Source organism: Chelmon rostratus, chromosome 5, assembly GCF_017976325.1.
Source record: "Chelmon rostratus isolate fCheRos1 chromosome 5, fCheRos1.pri, whole genome shotgun sequence".
In the NCBI taxonomy this organism is placed as follows: Eukaryota; Metazoa; Chordata; class Actinopteri; order Chaetodontiformes; family Chaetodontidae; genus Chelmon; species Chelmon rostratus.
Window position 1 is genome coordinate 30152743 of NC_055662.1, and position 15000 is coordinate 30167742.

General features: G+C 45.5%; 2 protein-coding genes across 6 annotated transcripts in view; both read right to left on the bottom strand.

Annotated features, from left to right (window-relative positions):
• Positions 1-2879, bottom strand: part of pomt1 (protein-O-mannosyltransferase 1) — a 9845-nt gene extending 6966 nt beyond the window's left edge. For 3 of the 4 annotated variants that reach the window (XM_041936717.1, XM_041936716.1, XM_041936715.1), the window contains exons 1-6: positions 2747-2879; positions 2074-2195; positions 1631-1737; positions 1494-1544; positions 637-783; positions 258-366 (exon numbers count right to left, since the gene is read on the bottom strand). In XM_041936717.1, the coding sequence (XP_041792651.1) occupies positions 258-366; positions 637-783; positions 1494-1544; positions 1631-1737; positions 2074-2186 (527 nt within the window). In that variant the 5' untranslated portion in view covers positions 2187-2195; positions 2747-2879. Of the gene's footprint in view, positions 1-257; positions 367-636; positions 784-1493; positions 1545-1630; positions 1738-2073; positions 2196-2746 lie in introns of those variants that run through there. The other variant, XM_041936718.1, reaches the window with a different exon arrangement.
• A 3581-nt stretch (positions 2880-6460) lies between these two features.
• Positions 6461-15000, bottom strand: part of LOC121606956 (rap guanine nucleotide exchange factor 1-like) — a 21503-nt gene continuing 12963 nt past the window's right edge. For both annotated transcript variants that reach the window (XM_041937585.1, XM_041937584.1), the window contains exons 11-23: positions 14354-14403; positions 14158-14275; positions 14003-14081; positions 13562-13646; positions 11682-11774; positions 10933-11121; positions 10765-10849; positions 10581-10675; positions 9446-9524; positions 7922-8023; positions 7736-7833; positions 7122-7262; positions 6461-7000 (exon numbers count right to left, since the gene is read on the bottom strand). In XM_041937585.1, coding sequence (XP_041793519.1) covers positions 6865-7000; positions 7122-7262; positions 7736-7833; positions 7922-8023; positions 9446-9524; positions 10581-10675; positions 10765-10849; positions 10933-11121; positions 11682-11774; positions 13562-13646; positions 14003-14081; positions 14158-14275; positions 14354-14403 — 1350 coding nt within the window. In that variant the 3' untranslated portion in view covers positions 6461-6864. The remainder of the gene's footprint in view (positions 7001-7121; positions 7263-7735; positions 7834-7921; positions 8024-9445; positions 9525-10580; positions 10676-10764; positions 10850-10932; positions 11122-11681; positions 11775-13561; positions 13647-14002; positions 14082-14157; positions 14276-14353; positions 14404-15000) is intronic.

Here is a 15000-nt window from a genome sequence, read left to right on the forward strand (position 1 = left end):
TGCGAGCGCGGTGGGATTCCTTCCATTGAGGTCGAGGAAAAACAATGAGGAAAAGACGCAGGACGTCCATCTTTTGGCGGTCTGACCGCACCCAGGGTGAACAAACTGAGTCTTAAACCATTTCCTCCCTGCAGAAACCACACCCACTTTCTACAAGCTGAACTCTGATTGGTCTACAACGTTCTCACAGACACATCTGGTTTAACTAAACTCCCCCTCCTGTTTCTTCTGTGTCAAGAAGTAAAGGTGAGTCTCACCTGTTGGGAGCATTGTGGAATCGCAGGTAGGAGAAGAAGGCCAACAACACGAAGAAGATGAGAACAGACTCCAATAACATGAAACGGGATTGGACGATCAGAGAATTCTCTGGAAAAACACCAAACAGAGACAGAAATCTAAACGAAGCCTCGTGGACTGGACTGGTTTAAAGTCAGACAACCAGAGACACAGCACGCCTTTGTTACTTTAGTCCCGGAACTCACCACGCTCATTTTAGTTCCTGAATTCACCACACTTATTTCAGATCCCAAATGCCCTACACACATTTGAGGTCTTGAATGTCTCACTGGTGTCTGATATTCATAATAATGAGTACAGCTGGTTCCTGGTTATGATGTCGGTTGAGTTGGCGCTCACCCAGCAGCAGCAGCAGTGCAGCTCCCAGAGCCGACAGGTGAGAGAACTTCAGCTCCAGAGTCAACAGGTAAACCAGAGGAACACAGAGAGCTCCACACAGAGCTGGCAGCAAGCGCAGACTCCACACACTCACACTGCTGGGATACTCTGCACGACAAAAGAAACACACCCACAGTGGTTTTAAAGCAGGTAACAGCAGAGACAAACAGGCTTTAATGGGTTTTAACCACATGAAATGGTTTTAAAGTGGTTTTGACCCAGTTTAAAACCAGAAATAAATTTAACCAACGATAATCTGGTTTTAACTCATTTTAAACTGGTTTAATTCAGAGAAAATGGGTTCGAACTGGTTTAAAGAGAATGGTGGACACTGAAAACTGCTTTTAACCTGTAAAAGTTTATCTAACCGACAGCTGAGAACCAATCGCTGTGCTGTGAAGATGAAACAGGAAGGAGTTTATTATATAATTACAGTTTTTTTTTTTTTTAACTTTATTGCCTCAATGCAAAAAACAGGCAATTAACATCATGAAAACAAAATTCATCTTGAGATTGGGCTTCATTTGTCATATAAAAATAACAATACAAGAAGAGCACACAATGAGTTATTTCAATACTTATCTACATAATTACAGTTTTAGATGAGAAAATGCAGGTTATTGTAAAATCTGTTGGTGTAATTATCACAACTTTATTTTCACAGTTTTGTGCCAGAGGGTCACAGCTGGGATGATGACTGAGGACGAGTACAGAATAATATAATATAATAACATTTATACACTCCAAAAACAGTTTAAACTGATTGGAAAAGGAGATAAACTGGTTTAAAGTTGGTGTTACAGTAACAGTGGTCCTACCTGCTCCGATTCTGTTCCACACAAAGTTCCCATCAAATCCTCCCACGTAGGCTGCAACACACACACACACACACTCCTGACTGACAAAATACGGGCACACAGGTAGCATCATGTATGTTGTTGTCATGGTAACTGACCTCCGAGGGCCAGGATCATGTGACCCAGCGGGGGTCCGCTGTCATCAATGAAGAAAACTCTCTTCATGTAGAGAGACACAAACTGACCATAATACACCTCATCAAACCTACACGCACGCACGCACGCACGCACGCACGCACGCACACACACACACACACACACACACACACACACACACACACACACAGTTAGTCAGATGAACTGTGTGTTTTAAATAAATGCTTTGAACCTTCACGCTGGTACTTTTACTAGCCCCTCATTTATTAACCACAGTTCCAGATTAATAGTTTAGTGTATTCAACGACACTTAGTTAACTGGTGATCATTTTTCCTTTTGGGGGGGGTGGTGCCTCGAGGTGAATTAATTGCTTGAAAGTTAAATTCTTTTAATATAAAACTGATGCCATTTCAACATTTTCCCCACCAAAACGAACACACTCACACCACAGCGTTGGGGTAGCTGAGGTGGCTCAGTCTGGTCCAGAGGGCCAGAAGGGAGACCAGCAGCAGGACCAGGTCCACCTGGGCTGTCACCATCAGGGGGAGCCGCATCATCACGGACACCTGAAACAGCATCAGGTGAACAGAGGGGGTCATGGTGAGAAGTACAGTATGTATATGAAGAACACTGTTAAGACTGATCCGCCCCCCCCAGTCTCAGAGTGGTATGTTCCATCTGTGTTCAGTCCTCAGTACTCAGGGGAATCACTCATCAAACACAACAAGTAGTAATGGTTTCCTCATGATCAGAACAGTGAAACATAGTTTACTCGCAAAGCACATGTGACTATTTTAGAGAAGTTTGCGTACATTAGCTGTACTGTGAGACACGTAAATACATATAAATACTGTGATTATGACCCCCAGAGGAACAGCAGCTGCCTTAAAGTCTGCAGGGAAACCAGTCTGGATCTTCAGTCTGTTCACAAACACTAATTCATCACTCTCTTCCTCCAGTAACGTTCACAAATAAACAAATAAAAACAGGAAAATCTGCAGATTCAAACTTTCAGAGCTCATCTAGCAGTTAGCATTAGCTCCGCAGCTAGCCGCTAGCTATTCAAACACCGTTAGCGAGTCCGGTTATACTCCGGCTGTCGCACCCTAAAGCCCACCTAGTGATGTCAGTCCGTCACGGTTAAACCGACCATCCTGCCGGTAAACTACCAGGTTCAGCTCCTCCGTTTGCCGGCAGCTCTTCACTGTTTCTCCTGTTAGCTTGTCAGAGCCGACGCTCGATGTCTCCGGTGTTTGATTGTTGCTGTCTGCTCACTGAGCCGCTCGGAGCTCCGCCCCATCGCCTCCCAGCAGCCACGATTACCATGGAAACAGCATCGTTACCACATTGATCCTGTAATTCTAAGGGTGTAGAAAGGATGTGTGACAATCGATAATGTAAATATTAGTTATGAATAAGTGATGATTTCTGTGTGCTTATGCATGAGAAATGAATCTGTGTCTAGTTCAGTTTAGCCTTTTGTGAGGAAACCTTCTGTGACATTACCCATCGCAGGGGCTGGGGTCACCACTCCTCAACCTGGTGCCTCACCTCAAATGGTTAATATATGTGTTAGACTGTCATATAGTCTACATTATGTACAGGTGGGCGTAGTTGTAATTTATTGCTCCTTTTGTTCTTATTTGCACCCTTATTGTGATTATTGTTCTTATTTTGCACCTTTATTGCCCCCCCGTGTGCGATGAAGAGCTTCTGACAGAGTGAATTTCTCCATTGTGAGATTAATAAAGTTTTATCTAATCTAATCTAATCTTCCTCTTGTATTTTTCATTCTATTGAAGCATGTTCATGTTACACGATGAATAACGAGCCGTCTTAATTATGGCAGGCTGTGCATGAAGCTGTGATAAGGTGTGATACTGTCCAACATGTGGTACTGTCTAATGTGTGGTACTGTCTAACGTGTGGTACTGTCTAACGTGTGGTACTGTCTGCCACCAAACCGGACAAAAACAGACTGTAACAGACTGAAGGGACTGCTGAGAACATTACTGGTGGCAACCTGCATCCATTCAGGACTGACACACCTCCAGACTGAGGAAACAGACAGGAAGCATCACGCAGACCCCTCACATCCTGGAGACCACCTGTTCCAACTTCTCCCCTCTGGTGGGCGCTACAGAGCACCAAACGCCAAAACAACCAGACACAGAAACAGTTTGTTCCCTGAGCATGATTAGCAGTTCGCAGTTATACAGTGTCACAAACCCTCCACTGACTGGACATTTATCATCTGTTAATGCACAGAGTTAACATGTACACTCACTGTCACTGTCAACATAAATACCTGCACTGTCGGCACCGCACGAGTGGCAGCTAGTTACAGCAACTCCAACTGTTTTTCTTTGTTTTGGTGTTTTCTTGTGTACTTCTCACGTTTTTCCGTCACTGGTCTCGGTCCATCGTGCGTACCTTCGGATGTACAACTGGCGAGACTAGTGATTTGCTTTTTACTCTTTTCTGGACTTTTAAAAAACAGCATTGGGAGATCCATTCAGCCAAGGCTCCATTGTTTACACTCAGGATCAGCTGTTAGCGCTGTGCAACACCAGCGTACTCCCAGCGCAAAGACCGGAGATCCATGCAGAGATAAGGAGATGGAGGAGGGGATACAGAGCTGGAGCAAAGTGCCGATGCAAGGGATGGTGTAACCCAGGATACATCAGTGTTAAGGAGCAGCGCTGCACGAGAGTAATAGAGCTGCTCGCGGCTAGCATTCTGCCATATTACCTCCCGATGGAGTTCTCCCACATCATCGCAATAACTGTGTACACCCCCAGCTCCTACACACTGTGGTCTTACAACTGCAGACATCACACTCCCAGGCCCTCAACCATGCTTCCCTGTCTTCAACTCTCCCCACCTTCACTCAGTATGTTAAATGCATCAACAGAGACAATAAAACACTGGACTTGCTGTATGCAAACACAGAGGATGCTTACAGCTCTTAACCCCTCCCCCCACTCGGCCGATTTGATCACAATCTGGTTCATCTGCTACCTACCTTCATACCCTCGGTGATTAGACAACAGCCAACCACTTGTTATGTGAAGACATGGTCAGAGGAGTCCAGTATGGCACTGAGGGACTGTTTTGACACCACAGACTGGGACGTGTTGTGCAGTCCTCATGGGGAGGACATCGACAGTTTGACAACATCAAAAATGGACTACATTAACTTTTGTGTGGACAACACTGTGCCTACCAGAAAGGTGCTTTGTTACCCAAGGAACAAACCCTGGGTGTCCCCTGAACTGAAGACCCTTTTGAATCTGTTTTTTAACAGGTTTGACTCTACCCCTGTTCCCTTCCCCAACCACCAGAGCCCAGACCAGACAGCATTACTTCTCTGCACCCCCACCCTCCACCCCGGAACACCTTTGACACCAGCATCCCATTCCTCACACCACTCCAGCCCCTCCAATCTACATTACAGACCACTGACCCCACCCCCCACCTCACCCAACAGGAGCCACCCGCCAGTCCCCCACCCGACCTCTCCATAACAGCGGATCAGGTTAGGAAGGAGCTCAGGAGGATGAAGGCATTCAGGGGTACTGGCCCTGATGGCATCAGATCCAGACTGATCAGGGACTGTGCAGATCAGCTCTGCACATCTTCAACATGAGCCTCAGTCTGGAGAGAGTTCCTGCCCTGTGGGAAACTTCCTGTGTGGTTCCAGTGCCAAAGACTGTGCATCCCAGGGAGCCCAACCACTTCAGGCCGGTAGCCTTAACCTCCCATCTGATGAAGACTCTGGAGAGGATTATAATTAACCATCTTCGTCACCTGGTGAGCTGGACCCCCTACAGTTCTCATATCAGCCAGGCATTGGTGTGGAAGATGCCATCATCTACCTGCTCCATCGCTCTCTTTCCCACCTGGAGAGACCTGGTAGCACAGTGAGGATTGTGTTTTTTGACTTCTCCAGTGCTTTCAACACGATCCAGCCATCACTGCTGAGGGGGGAGCTGGAAGGAGGCGGAGTAGACTGTCACCTGACTGCATGGACCATCGACTACCTCACCAACAGACCTCAGTATGTGAGGCTTCAGGACTGTGTGTCGGATGTGGTAGTCTGCAGCAACAGGCTCTGCAGGGTACTGTCCTCTCTCCTTTCCTCTTCACCCTCTACACATCGGACTTCAGACACAACACAACCAGCTGCCCCCTCCAGAAGTTCTCTGATGATACAGCCATCGTTGGATGTGTATCACAGGGAAACAAACTGAAATACAGGGAAGTCATCACTAACTTTGTCAGCTGGTGTGGACTGAACCACCTGCACATCAATGCCGGCAAGACCAAGGAGATGGTGATAGACTTCCGCGGGAAAGCACCACAAACTACACCGGTGAGCATCCAGGGCTTGGACATTGAGATCATGAAAGAGCACAAATACCTTCTTCGTACTGCTATTGCTGCTGCTTGTAGCACCTGCATTTCCTCGGCTGGCAAAGTCTTATCTTATTTTAAACCTCATTGTAGGTATAGGTAGTGTATATTGTTTAGTGCTTCATCATTTTTTGGATAAACTGTTTATGTTATATACTTGCATGACTCACCTTTTTTTGTCATTTTGTCCACATTGAGCTGTATGTCTTTTTCACATACAAGTACATTGAGAGTAATGTTTAAACCAGAGTCAAATTCCTTGTATGTGTAAACACACTTGGACAATGAAGCTGATTTAGTTTTTTCCACGTCACCAACTACTGGAACAGTCCATGGAGAACTGTTTATTACAGTGGCTATCACTGATAAAGTTTTATACTTCAACCAATCAGATGAAAGGACATGAGTTCAAAGACAGGCGAGCAGTTATGTTTATTGGAATATTGCTAGCTCACGTTAACACCTGGCTAACCCAGGCTAGCCCAAGGCTAACCTCGGCTAACACCTAGCTAAACTGTGTTTCTACAAATAGCTAGGACTGTTCACACTGTTGCAGAACGTGCAGGGACAGTCCAGATTATAAAATGTTAGCACACCATTAGCCATGAGTAGCCCAGTATGTGAGCAACTTTGAAGTCTTTATTTCTGTGACACATTAGCACTGGACTAGCACCAATGTAGCCCAGGTTAGCACCAGGTTTATTCACCTCATTCCTCAACATAAACGTGTTAGCATTATGCTAACACAGGTTAACCTTGTGATGTAGCAGGTTATCACAGGTTTACTCAGTTTGTCCTGGTTTATCCCAGTTTAACCTGTCATCTCTGAATGGCTCGTGGGGCATTTCGTGGTCGGATCCTGAGAGAGAGTTCCCACAATGCTTCCTCTGCCAGGTGATCACTGAAGTCATTAAAGAAGGATATGATGTCATCATTCGGCTGCAGAGAGTAACCACTACAGAGAGAGAAAGATTCAGGTATTATTTCACACAGCGAATACAGATGAAGACATACTGCAATACTACCAATTAAAAACAGTAGTAACTGTTTTAATAATAGTATTCCAGGTAACTGACACTTGCTGGTAGCTCCTCAAAGTGTCCAGGATGTTGAACTGCTGCCAGCGTTTAGAGAAGTTGACCTTAGAACACTGTGATGTCATCAATATGTCAGGATTTCCCAGGTGAACGAAGGTCAAGTCCTGAAGGATCAAACCCCTGCACAGACAGGCAGGTTCGAGAGAGTGAGAGAGGTATGCAGGGTATTAACATAAATGCAGGGTATATACAATATAATGCGATACAAGGGTATTACATACACGAAGGGTATATATAATGGAGTACACAGGTACTAATATACAGGTAGGGTATACATATAGTGGGGTACACAGGGTATAAACATACAGGTGGGGTATATATAGTGGGTACACAGGGTATAAACATACAGGTGGGGTATATATAGTGGGGTACACAGGGTATAAACATACAGGTGGGGTATATATAGTGGGGTACACAGGGTATAAACATACAGGTGGGGTATATAGTGGGGTACACAGGGTATAAACAGACAGGTGGGGTATATATAATGGGTACACATGGTATAAACATACAGGTGGGGTATATAGTGGGGTACACAGGGTATAAACAGACAGGTGGGGTATATATAATGGGTACACAGGGTATAAACATACAGGTAGGGTATACATGGAGGTTCCACTTCAGCTAGAGCTGCTCTGTAGGCTCTGAAAGATGATGAGCTGTCAATCAAAGAGCTGTACTCCTCCAAAGCCTGAAAACACACCAACATACAACACACAGGACTCATTAACATATTCACTAAAGACTATTAAAGACAATCTAATTATTACAACACAGACCTCAGCTGTGCTTCTCTGCCAGTCCAGGCGTCTAAGGGGGGCGGAGTCCAGCGCTGACAGGATTGACAGATACGAGTTAAAGTTGTTCAGCTTGCGCAGGTGCTGCAGAAACACACGCAGTATGTTACTGACAGGAGTGAGGCTAGCATTTAGTGAAGATTAACATGTTAATGTTTCATGGCATTACACACACCAGCACAAGTTATGTCACAAATATCCTGCATACAGAAAATGACCACAGTGCCTGTGATATCACCACTTTAGGGTCATAGCTTTAAACTTGACCTTCACCCCTCACCATGAACATCAACACCTCCCCCAGCGTCCCTTCCCTTCCCTGGTCCAGATGGACCAGCCCCAGGGTCCTGAAGGCCTGTGCAAACCAGCTATGAGGCATTCTACAGCGCCTCTTCAACCTTAGCCTGAATTACAGACCAGTTGCCTTAACATCTTACATCATGAAAGTTCTGGACAGACTGGTTTTGGCCCCCTTTTCAGACCTCAGGTGGCCACCTCTCTGGACCCACTACAGTTTGCCTACCGCCCTACCTGACGGACAGATCTCAGTTTGTAAGACTGGGCAGGTGGTCAGCAGCACAGGAGCACCACAGTGGTACTGTCCTCTAACCTTTCCTCTTTACTATCCACAGTCCGTCATCTGCAGAAATTCTCTGATGACTCTGTGTCTGTCATTGGCGGAAAGGAGACGGACTACAGGGAACTGGTGGTCCGCTTTGTGGCATGGTGTGGGAATAACCACCTTCTCCTAAATGTGACCAAGACAATGAAGATGGTTGTGGACTTGAAGAGGACCAGGGGTAATTTCAACACCTTTTCCATCCTGGGAGAAGAGGTGGAGGTGGTGGATAGCTGGGAGTTGCCCTTGACAACTGACTGGGCGAGAAGAGTAACACTGAGGCTGTCTACATGAAGCCACAGAGCAGAAACTGGATAAGCTGATAAAGAAGGCTAGGGACTGTCTGGCGCTCCTGCTCAACATAATGGACAACACTTCCCATCCCCTGCATGACCTACTGATCAGAGCAGAGCGTTATCAGCTGGAGGCTTCTTCAACTCTGCTGTAGTCACAGAAATCATTCCAACCCACTGCAATAACGCTGTCCAATGACCCCACTGTGTGAAGAGAGGAGGTTTATCTGCTGACGAGCTTTACACATTCAACTTTAATTTGCACTATCAGACATCTTTCTTATCTGAGGTGTAAAATTCTTTATTATACACGTGCATATATTTTTAAAACAGTGTTTTTCTTACGTACCTCAGCTCGTAGGTTATGTGTGTTTTGTGATAAGTGCAACATAGCAAGAAATTATCTATCTATCTATCTATCTGTCTGTCTGTCTGTCTGTCTGTCCATCCATCCATCATCATCCATCTTCTTTGTCCAACAGGAGGCGAAACAACTTTCTCACCAGCAGATTGTTTAATGCTGCTTTGTTGTAAATACAGCATCGTCCCACCTGAGCTCTGGTCAGACCCCTCCCTTCACCTGTGTGTGTTTACCTTCATGGTTTTCAGGAACTTCAGCAGCAGTTTCTCTCTGTCCTGAGGTTTGTCCTGAAGTATGATGACCGATCGAACCCTGAAACCACACATTCGCAGAGGTGAATTGGTCATCAACTCATTAATAACTGACTTTTAAGAAACCATCTGAGCCTTTCTGCTAAAAATAAAACAAAGTGTTCACAGTTAAGACCTCAGTCTGTTTTCCCCCCTTTTCCAATTTCTGTAACATTTCACACCCACCTCACTCGGTGATTGGTCAGCTGCGTGGAGGCGTGAAAGTAGGCGGGGTCTGAATTCATGTCTGTTATTTTGGCTGTGGACGACTGGACGCCATGTGTACATCTGTACATCACTAACCTGTCTGCAGTGATCTGAAGTGGACGCCTCCAAATACAGGTGTGAATGCATTCAAGACGCATTGAGGACACATTGAGACCCGATCGCTCGGACCAGATTCAGAGGTGGTCTGGACCACATGTGGTGACATTATTTTAGCAGTATGTACACAAACGTGTCCTGGGCCACGCCGAAGAACCAACAACTCAAGAGAAACACATTTGGTTCAGGTAAACGAAGAGTTTGAGCTCTCCTACCTGAACACAGTGTCTGTTTGAACTCCCTAAAACTCCCTGAAAAACTCCTGTATGGGGGTCAGTTTCAGCCGATTTCACCAACATTCAACTAAATGTCTTAAAGTAGAGATTTTATTAAGCATGTCAAAGTTTACCAATACAATGAACAGTAACTAATATGGGCCACTTCTTTATCACCCATGGAGAGAGTCCCCAGACCCCCTTACAAAAACATATTGAGTTAGGAGAAACTTATAAATATTGTAAAACGCTGTCTATGACAAATCCTTAACTATTTGGGCCTTCTTGTAAATTCAGAATTAAAGGCCATTCGTGAAGCTCTGTCTGTCTTTCCTGTGTAAAATCTGTGTCAGTTTCTCGCAGCGTGTCAACCGGGGGCTCCTGGTAAAAACCACCAACACGTTTGGTGTATGCACGGTAGCACCAGGTGTGAACAGGTGTGAACAGGTGTCTGAACATGTGCTCTGTTATCGGCTTTGACTTCATGTTCAGGCTCTTGTCAGCGAACAGTAGCAGAGTGTTGTTGTGTCAGTGCCTACCAGAAGGAGACGTTGTTGAAGTGTTGGGTGAACTGTGTCAGGTTAGGACTCTTCTCCTCATTCTGCTCTTTAGACCACAGCAGGACCTCTGGAAGCTAGACAGGTGAGCCAGACAGGTGAGTGACAGACAGACTACTGACAGAGAAAAACTGAACAAGTGAAAGATGAAGGTTCAAATTCATACCTCGATCTTGTAGAAGAGCTCAGAGTCCAGCAGAGTCAACTGCTCAGCTAAATCCTGACTCCTGAAGTCCAGAAGAGTTCCTGGTCTGAAAGAGGACACAAGAGGACACGTGTTGATGAATGAAATAACTGTCAATCATCCGAGAGTCCGTCAGAGGTCAAAGTTTACCTGGCAGCCACACCCCTGGCTGCGAGTGGGCGGAGTGACTGAGGAGAGCCAATCAGCTGCCACCTCTGTTCCATCTTGGACAGGATGTTGGAGCGCAGCAGGTGGGCCAGTCCCAACTCCCCATCTGTCAGGAGGCTGAACACCAGGTCCATCAGCAGCAGCAGCAAATCAGAGTCCAGCTCGATCGCACTGCACACGCAAACATTGTTATTCACTCTTATGCTACTGGCCAAAAGTCTGTGGACAGCTGGACATTCCCCCCATATGTGATTGTGTCTCCTGTTCTTTAGTGTGCTGCTGCAGCAGCCTGCAGACGAGTGGTTTCAGTCAGAGGTTGAACCTGCGGCTCCAGTACAGGCAGAATGTAAACACATCGTAGTACATGTCTCTGAGTGTCTGTTACTATGATGACGCTTTCCACAGTCAGTAATGACTTTCATGGTTCATGGTGGAAAACACAATGCCACATTGGAAAGATAGAAGATGAAAGGACATTTGAAAGTGTTCATTGGTCCAGTACATCAGGGTGATGCTCACTGAGGGACCGTTTCGACCTCTTGTGTGAATTATCCAGAAATAAGTCATGTTTAGATGTCATGTTCCCACAGACTGACGTCCATTCACCTCCAGACAGAAATCTCTCTCCAGCTAATGAGGTTATTAAATTGTGATCGCTCAATAATGACAGCTTCTGATTGGCTCAGGTGTGTGTGTGTGCGTGTGTGTGTGTGTGTGTGTGTGTGTCTCACCACAGCTCGTCGACCACTGTGACCAGCAGGTGAAAAGTCTTCTTGGCTGCTGCCAGGTGTGCAGGTTCACACCTATCACACAGGTGTCTGTATGTGTTGATGGTTAAAGCGTCACAACAATCTCTGGAGTGAAACTCTCATCGGGCAGCTTTTCTTCGTCATGTCACAAAACAAAGAGAGAGATCTGCACCCCCGAACAGCTCCTGTCTGAGCGGCTTTAACGCCTCAGACTGCTTCTGATACGTACAAACACTCGCCATCGTCCATGTGACACAACACCCCAGGTGCGGTCTGCCGTCAAGAAACGTGGTCGCAAACATCACAATTATTATCATTACACATACACCATGAAGACAAGACAGGCTCCAAATAAATAAAAGAGGTACACAAAAGAAATATACAATACTTGTACACCCAACAGTTTGTACTCAAATAAAGGACTCCTGTATACCACCTTTAGGCCATGGATCCAGCTCAGTGATGTGGACACATGGAGTGTAATCAAAGCACTTTGGGACATCACTGAGACCAATCCAGTACTTGAGACATGCTTTCCCAAACCCCCTCGAATGGTATAAAAGAGATTCCTGATCAGCATGGCATGCGGGTGAGGGCAGACATTAAGACGTGGACTGGTAGCCACTGGGTCACTATGAGAGATCCTGTAACATGTTGTCCTGTGGCTGCACATTCACGAGTAAAACACAAACCTTCCACTCTCAGATATTAAAACATCTGTGCAGGGGGCGGCGATGCTAAATCCACGCTCCTGAAACTGATCTGGGTACATACACTGGACACTTTGGCCCCAGAAGGCCTTAATGAGGACCCGGGTTAGGATTAGATCATTGGAGCATCGTTGAGAGTACATATCCTATGTGTCATCTCTCGACCAATAGTAACACCTCTTTGTGCCGTTGTCTTCTTCTCAGGGCGCTCTGTTTTACATATGCTGTCTTCCCTTATGTCCACATAACAGATCCGTCTTGATTAGAAGACAGAGGCGCCTCTAACTGGTCTGACGGCTGTCTAGCCTGAGTCCTTTACTGCAGTACAAACTGTTGGGTGTAAAAGTATTGTGTATTTCTTTTGTGGATAAATATCTGTGTAATTATTAAAGTGTTTTGTTTTTTAATGAGCAAATATAAAATATGGAATGATAATAGTTGTAATGTTTGCTACCACTTTTGTTGATAAAGTTTCCACCCAGTGTGTTATGTCACATGGTTTCGTAGACGATGGCGTCTCTCTCTACGTATCAGACGCAGTCTGAGGCAGAGCCTGGCGCTCGAAAAGTCCCGCAGCAGCTGTTCAAAGTAATGAATGAATCAAAGCTAATTAAACAGGAGCTTTTCGGTGTGTGGATTCCTTCCTTCCTCTCTTCGCCAGGCTTTTTGTTTTCTTATTGTTTTTTATTATTGCTTCACTGTGGGTGATCACCGTGAGGCACGTTAAGAAGTTAAAGTGAAACAGAAAAAAGAAAAACAAATCTGAAACAAACAGTATCAGATCGTCTGCATATAAAGACACTTTCTGACCTTTTTTCTGGTCTGTAGTATTCTGTCAGCCTGTTTCTCTGTTTCAGTCCCTGAAACCACTAAAACTGATCATCTGTGTCACATTTCAGGTTCTGCTCCCCTGTTAAGAGTTGTTCTACTCGTTAGTGGGAGGCTGGATGTACCTGTGCACACATTCCTGTTGAAGATCAACATGCTTTTTAGTAATTTGTTCTTAGTAAAGGAATTCACATGTACAGTAATCTGTATTAATATTATAATTTTTAGAACTGCAGTGCACATGAACACAGTCTAGAATGAGTGAACCTGAAGTTTCAGGTACATCAGTCTGCTTTGATAAGCTTCTGCTCTCTGACAGGATATCTGTGCTGCAGCTTGCTGATAACATCGTTTGGGCTGATGAAGCTCCTGTAGGTGGAGAGGAAGGCTTCACGGTACAGGCCCTGTTCTACACACACACACACACACACACACACACACACACACACACACACACACAGACCAGCTGGGTTTTTCATCATTTCAATGCACTAATTACTTCTTGAAAGATAAGTATTTCCTTTCCTCAAACAGCCTCAGGTTGTTGTTCCACTTCAGGTTAGGGAGCTCAGAGTGTTCGCAGTAATTTAAAGTGAAAATTGGACTCTGTTGACCACGTAGGTTCATAAACATGTGAATGGAAAGTGGTGACTTTGGTTTGTGTCTCCTGTCCAGGTACAGTTAGGATCTTGCAGGTACAGTTAGTTTCTAGTTTGTATTTAGGAACAAATCTCTACTATTGGAGCTAACGAGATGAGGGTTTACCATTGATGCTGTCGCTCTCTGCGGCATAGACCAATAGGATGTCAGGAGAGGCTGCTTTCACGTCCGGCCCCTCCTCCTCCTGAGACAGACAGGCCAATGAGGTGACAGACTGAATCAACTGTATTTAACAGAGAGGTCAGAGGTCAGGACTGTACCTCGGTTTTCATTGTGATTCTGTGGAGGATCTCCTGCTGGTCGGCCAGTAACACCTCCTCTTCTGCCTGCTCCCTGCTCTCGTGGCAACCTTCCGCCTCCTGCTGGAGACTCTGGGAACTGCAGATCGGAGCTCCGTCACTGGCTGTGCTGGTGTGTAAAGGTGTGTGCTGACGTGTGCCTCTGTGTGTGTGTCACCTGTCTGTGGTCCGCTTCTCTTCCCTCTGACAGTCAGTTTCACCTGAATCCTGACGAAAACAAGCAAAGGAAGATGAGTAGAGCCGCAAACTCCAGATCAGTTCAGAGAGCTCCTGCTCCTTCCATCATTATTAGGATTAATTAATGATTATTTATGATTGGTTAGATGATGGGATCTGCTTCTCAGTCTCACTGTCTCACAGGGAGCTTTTTCAAAGAGAGGAAGGAAGTGAAGTTTTCAGTCATAACCATCCCTTTGTCACAGACTTTTTTCACTATTTTCTGACATTTTGTGGAACAAATGATTCAGAAGTTAGTCAATTAAAGGATGAAGGAAATCATTTGCCGCAGCCCGACCGTCACACTGCACACAAACTTCAGCAAGTTTCTCAAGTTCTGATTAAGGAATTAATTTCAGTTTATTGATGTGAAGCTTCGCTCAGTGAAATTCAACACTTCCTGCTGGTGTTTCACATTAAAAGCATAACAGCGGCTCAGTTCAGCCTGTTTCCTTCAGGCCCAAAAGGATGAAAACAGTGTCTGTTGTCTGTCAGTGAGCCTGAATGCCGCATGGACACACCTGTCCAGGCTGTAGCAACAGGTGTTTGTTTACAGAATGACATCCCGGTATTGAACCCTGCACAGAC